Raw genomic sequence first — 6,387 nt, forward strand, 5'->3', positions numbered from 1 at the left:
CATCAAACCGTGTAATATGAAAGCGCGTGCTTGTGAATTCATACGAGTGTAAGTTCCTGTAGAGAACGTTGCATATGTGCGCCTGTCGTTTCAACCCCTCGTGCCCCCTTGAGGAAATCAGTCTACACAGACAATTGACTCAGGGAATAATTGCATTTATGCAACGTTGTCTAATATAGGAGAATACACGTGTGAATCACTATGTTTTAAAATTACATTAACTTTTTTTTTTTTTTTTTTTAAGTTAAACGTATTTTTTTGGACAATTTTGCACAAAGCTGGAGTTATGTTTTTTCAATTTTTTTTTTTTTTTTTTTTTTCCTTCCCCCTCTAGGCGGTTAAGTCGCGTTCGTGTGTTTGGTGTTTAACGTTGTTCGTGTGTTTGGCTTTTACGTCGTTCGTATTTTTATTTTTTTTGTTATCCGTTTGGTACACTTGGCGATTCTACTTTCCCCCCTCCCCTTTTTTTTTTTTTTTTTTTTTTTTGTTCCCTCACTTGGGGGTTACATCCCCTCTACTTTTTCCCCTCGCGTCTGTGTAACCAATGGTGTCGCCAATGTTCTCCCTAAGAAGTAGTTCTAACAGTAGCCGGAAACAACCCAGTGTGGTGGATGGAAAAGGAACGAAACCCACCAGCGGAAAGGAGGGGACTGAACAGGAGGAAGATGACCAAGTAAAGAATTTGTACAATGAAAATTCATTAACGAACGTAGAAAGTTACTTGAATTATGCACAGCAAGAGGTACAAGTTTATCCAATCAGCAGAACTACCACCCCACATCAAATCAACATTGGAAGCATGGAAAGTGTACATCAGGATGATGGGACCTTTAATCCTATTGAGAAATCTTCAACACTGTTATCTCATGGTGAGGAGGAGCAATGCAAACTTATAAACGAGAATGACGATGGGAATGAGGACGGGGTGGTGAGGAGACAGACCAGAAGTGTCAACAGTAATAAGTACCCTCTTAGTTGTGATCAGAGGGACGAAGCGGAGATTGCGTTCGATTCCGGAGTTACAGAATCGGGTCTAAATGAAAAGAGACAGAAGTATCCAAGGAACGAGGCCCTACAGGGTGTGTCCGCTCCACAGGATGGTAGCGGCAGTTTGAGGAATAATGTTAGCCACGGTAGTGGTGACCGTGAGGATAGGGAGCAGTGTGCCCCTAATTGTGAAAAGGAGGGACTCGCTGAGGGAAGGGCGATCGAGGAAGAATGTGAGGAGGAAGAGCAGGTCGAAGTGGATGCCGAGGCGGATGTCGAAGCGGACGAGGCTGAAGACGAAGACGAACTGGGCATGTCGCCCCTCGAGCAGAATAATAGAGTGGAGGCAGTAAATGCACGGTCGTATTTAGAAGAGCCACGCGTCCATAACGGAACGGCGGCCTCATACGACGAAGGGAAACCACACGATGGCGAGTCCAATTTGGGTGAGGACAGTGGAGACGCCTACCAAGGTAGGAACGAAATGTGCAAGGATGAAGAATTGAAGGAAAGGTTCGAAGAGTCGTTAATCAGTGACAGCTGTGTATACAGCAAAGATGAGGAAGGGAAGTCAGAGCATTCCCTTTTTAAGGAAGAACATGAAATGGATAATCACCTTGATGATAAATTTAACGATGAGGTGCAATTGAAAAACGAAATGCAAATGAAGAATGAGAAAAGTGAAGGAAACAGTAACGAGCATTTTAAAAATTCATTAATAAAAGATATGTTAATGCAGAAGGAGAGTGCTACTGAACATTCTTCTCCCCCCATTGACCAGAATAAGACACTTGCCCTTATAGATAACCTCCTTAGTATTAAAGGGGAGGAGGGGGTGAACAATCAGTTTGAGAAATTATTTGCAGAGGAGAGCAGAGACGTGGTTAGCAATGGCTATGTCGCTGTGCCCATTGCGAATGAATCCACGGCGTGTGGAAACCCATGTGGAGGGGTCGCTGTAGCAAGGGGCATGCAGACATATGTGAATGTTGCTGTTACCGGTGCTGCTACTGCTGTTGGGAAGAGTGGCTGCATGAGCCATAGGGAAACCCCTGTTAATGTGTGCGTAGGGAATAGCGCCGTGGGAAACAACCTCGTTGGCAATAACCTCATGGGAGGAACACTCGTTGGAAGTAACATGGTTGGAAGTAGTAATATGGTCGGAAGTAATATGGTTGCATGTACCTCCTATGACAACCATGGTAGCGGAGGAATACACGATGGCTACGCCATGGCCAGTAAGGAAGCCCTAAATAAAAGTGAAAGTATAAGGAAGTCCAAAATAATCTGCCTGAGCTATCTACGTATATTGAAACGATTAACCTCCATCTGGAGTGAAACGAACAAATCCTTCGAATACCATTTTGTGAATATTCTGAACAATGTTGACATGAACAACTTGGATCTATACCTCTGCTGTTTTTCAAATATAAAAGTATCTGCAGCGAAAAGTTTGTTTCTTGAATCGATTGTGGAATGCATTGAAGAGCTGGAAATTATAAAGAAGTTAAAAAGCGTTCAGGGAAAGGAGGAGAGCAATATATATGACACAAGTACTTCCTTTAGTTCTTCTTCCTCCAGTGGAAACAAAAATGGGAAGAGTGAAATGTTAAAACAAATCATGGATGAAGTGGAGAATAATTTGTCTAAAGAAATTGTCGACGAGATGCATGACTTGTCCTTGAGAAATCCCTACTTTAGCAGCACCTACCATGGGAACAACAGTGTGAGTAATGTTATATCATCCGTGTCTCCTCATGTGGCGGATGGAGAGGCTAGCGTACTGTCCCTCTACAGCTGTGGGCATAAGAAGGTTGGTGGTAACCACAACGTGTGTAACGGTTCGAGTGGAAACGTCGATTTGAAAAGGGAGAAGGATTTCCTAACTTGCGGAGGTAGTAGGAGTCAGTGCGGTGTGTCGGCTGCCTGTGCAGGTGGAGCAACCACCGGTGCTGTCGGAACAACTTCTTCCGGGGGGGGAAGCTTCCCCAGTTACGCGTGCAACTCGCATGGCAACCACTTCGCCTGCTCCAGCGCTCACCCATTGAACTGCTCCATTGGGCACATGCACAACAACTGCATAGGTACCAGCACAACAAGCATAAACGGTAACAATAAGGTAAACCCACTGAGCAATAACTACAGCACAAATATGATGGGCTTGGTTGGAAATAATAACCCTCTAAGTTATAGTAACAGCTTCGCTGCCACTTCCAACTCGAGCAAGAAGAAATGCAGCTACTCGGATGAAAATATTTTGAACAAATTAAACGTCAGCATAGACTATAACTCGTACAACGACTACAGCAACAATTATATTCAGGAGGCCGAGAAGGTAGTGGAAAAATATAAGAATTTGAGTAAGCTCAATTCGAAGGAGAGTGAAAATATGTATAGTACGTGCAGCCAGTCTACTGTGCAGGACGTGGGTAATGCTAATGTGAATGCCTATTTGCACTTTAAATCATTTTTGGCGGAGTATGCGAATATGCACAAGGGAGGTGATGCAGAGAACAACAAGTTGAAGGACGTAGACTTGACCCCCAGTGACTTGAGCTTTTTGCGCTATCTCTGCGCGCATCTATGCGGATCCGGCGGATGGGAGGTATATATTTTTTTTTTTGCATTCATGTAGTGTGCACAGAATAAAGACGTTTTTGTGCAAATTTGCACACCCATGTGTTAGGTAGTAACTGTGATTCATTCTTGTGACGCACGTGCACTCATTTTTTTTTTGTTTCATCCCCTTCTTCCTCATCCTGCAGGATAATGGACCCAACGATGTATACTGTCATGAGAAGGACATGAAGGATGTGAAGAGCTTCTACGACAAGCTGAAGCTGGACTCAAGCAGCAATAACGACATGGACAAATTTTTACAAGAGTACAAACTTAGTGAGGAGGACAACTTTGATGAGAAGGAGTACTATAGCAAATACGGACGAAGTGGAAACAAAGGAGGCATTCTAAACGGATGTGATAATAATACGAATTGTTCATCGAACACTTTCCAGAACATACTGAGGAAGAGAAAGTTGAGGGACACGTCTCCTGCGCACCACCATCACAATCATCACCCTATGCAGAAATGCAATGGAACGGGTGTAGGTGGGAATGCAAGCGGGGTCACTGATCTGAATGGAAACGGTGGAGGTGGAGTGAACGCGAACGGAGCGGGTCTGGGGGGCTATGACTTGAACTACCTCCTGTGCAATACGAATTTGTTGAAGAAGTTGAAGTTTAATTTGTTAGAGGAAAAGAAGGGTGCACATGTGAGCGGCCTTGGCGGTAGCGGAGGAGAAGCCAGCTTGCTTGGAGTGATCGACTTGTTGAAGAAGGACTCCAACGAGTACTCCGTGGACGAAAACAGCGGCCCGCACATGAATACGAGAAAAAGCTTCGCTAACAAGAATAACGCCATGAATAATGTGAAAAACTACAAGGAAATTTTGAACCTGTCGCAGGAAATTTTTAGCAAGAAGAGAGCCACTGGAGGAGGTGCAACCGGATCGACCTCAACGTACAAAAATGGAAACGACCGCGATAGAGATCGCGACTCTGACATGTTCCACCACAACCATCACTACCCCTCCCTGAATCATCCATCTCTCCCACATCACCACATAAACCCTACCGCATTGTATGACTTTATAATGAACACAAATAATGGCACCAGCGGATTTTTGGAAAATTCCCTGCACCAATCCAGAAGCCTCCTTATGAAAAGCCAAAATGGAAACAATAGAAATGACAGTAGTAACCTGCATGAGAATGGAAAGGGGAACCAGAGTAACAACAGTGGTAATAACAATAATGGCACCATGAATATGAACGGAGGATACAATGTGAATGGAAGTGCCACGAGTAATGCGACTCCGAGCGGGTTGCAGAAGAAGAGGAGTTACGATTTCAGTGCCGATTATAATTCCAAGATGAGTGCCAATGACTCGGAGTTGTCACTAAGTAATAATGATAATAGTAGTGAGCTCCTTTTGAGTAGTGGCAAAATGGACGGTGGGGGTTCTTGTGGGGCTGGTGGTTTGAGCAGTGCTGTGACTGCAGGTGGGGCACACGGAAGTATGAGCCCTTACAAACATAGCAAGAGTGAAAATGGAAAGGGAGTTGGAATGAATAACTCTTCAAGTGGTGGAAATAAAAATATAAAAAATATGAAAAGCTCTTCTACCATGACGTCCGTCCCATCAACAACTTATGGCATTGGGGGCAAGTTGAAGTATGAAATGCCTGTAGGTGTAAATCCAAATGATGATAAAGTGAAGGGAGTTTATTTTTCCAAATCTCCTAGAGGAGTTGGTAAATGGAATGCTTATTTTCAAATAGCCAATAATAAGAGGCTCTTTACCAGCTTTAGTGTAAGCAAGTACGGATATAACGAAGCCAGAAAATTGTCCATACTGAAGAGAACCGAGTGGGAAAAGGAGTATAGGCACCACACCGATATGAAGAACGCAGATTTGAAAAAGGGGAAGAAGAAGTCCAGTCATCAGCAGCAGGAGCAGCACACACAGCAACAGACGCAGCAGTCGCAGCAGCAACACCAGCATGGTGTTAATGGTAGCCTCGTAAAGAGTAGTGCTAAAAATGTATCAAGGGGAAATAATAACCATTCGGTAAATTCCAACAGCGAAGAGTCCATATCGTATGGGAAGGAAAATAGACTCCATGAGGATAGCAGTTTAATGTACTCGAATGATGATGAGGAGGGCTGCTTGATTGGCAACAAACTGGCTGTAGATATTTCGAGCGAGTTGAATGATGTGAACGATTTTAACGATTCGCATATTTTAACTGGTGGGGGTGGAAGGAAAGTGAACAAGTTAAACATGTCCGCCAGTGGGAATAATGGTAACGGGGCAGGAGTAGGTTGTGTTGCTAGTTCTGGTATGACGCCAGGAGAATGCATCAAGGAGGACGACAATATAGACTTCTTCATCGAGTGTACGAAAAACGATAACGACGCGTTTAACTCCATGGATCTTCTGCGTTCAAGTTTGAATGGCGGGGCGGCAGATGACAGTAATGATAATGGGGATGGGAGAAGCGCCCTCAACGGGAATGGAGCAAATTTTTCCCTAAATTCGCCCGCGGACTCCTATGGCAGCGGGGCAGAAAATAACAGCGGCAACGGCAAGCAGTCCATGAACTCCTCCAGGGGAATGTCCAACTCGATTGGGTTGCCCAACAAGTACATCCGCAATTTGGAATTTCCCACAATCGACTCCCACACGGTGAGCAACTTTTTGGAGGCCGTCACGGACGAGCAGAAAATTTCTTCCTAGAGTGAGGAAGAGGCAAGAGTGACATGCCGCAGGGCATATGTGTGTATTTTACATCCTCTTCTACGTTTACATATTCGTAGATTTTTTTTTTTTTTTTTTT

At 44.2% G+C, this 6,387-nt stretch overlaps 1 protein-coding gene across 1 annotated transcript; it reads left to right on the forward strand.

Moving 5' to 3' along the window:
* Positions 1 to 544: 544 nt before the first annotated feature.
* Positions 545 to 6,287, forward strand: AK88_04917 (uncharacterized protein; the record flags this gene model as incomplete). Its single annotated transcript, XM_012482521.1, has 2 exons — positions 545 to 3,592; positions 3,753 to 6,287. 2 exons carry the CDS (start codon positions 545 to 547, stop codon positions 6,285 to 6,287), a joined length of 5,583 nt encoding a protein of 1,860 aa, XP_012337944.1.
* Between the last annotated feature and the right edge of the window lie 100 nt (positions 6,288 to 6,387).

Source organism: Plasmodium fragile (genome assembly GCF_000956335.1).
Source record: "Plasmodium fragile strain nilgiri unplaced genomic scaffold supercont1.82, whole genome shotgun sequence".
In the NCBI taxonomy this organism is placed as follows: domain Eukaryota; phylum Apicomplexa; class Aconoidasida; order Haemosporida; family Plasmodiidae; genus Plasmodium; species Plasmodium fragile.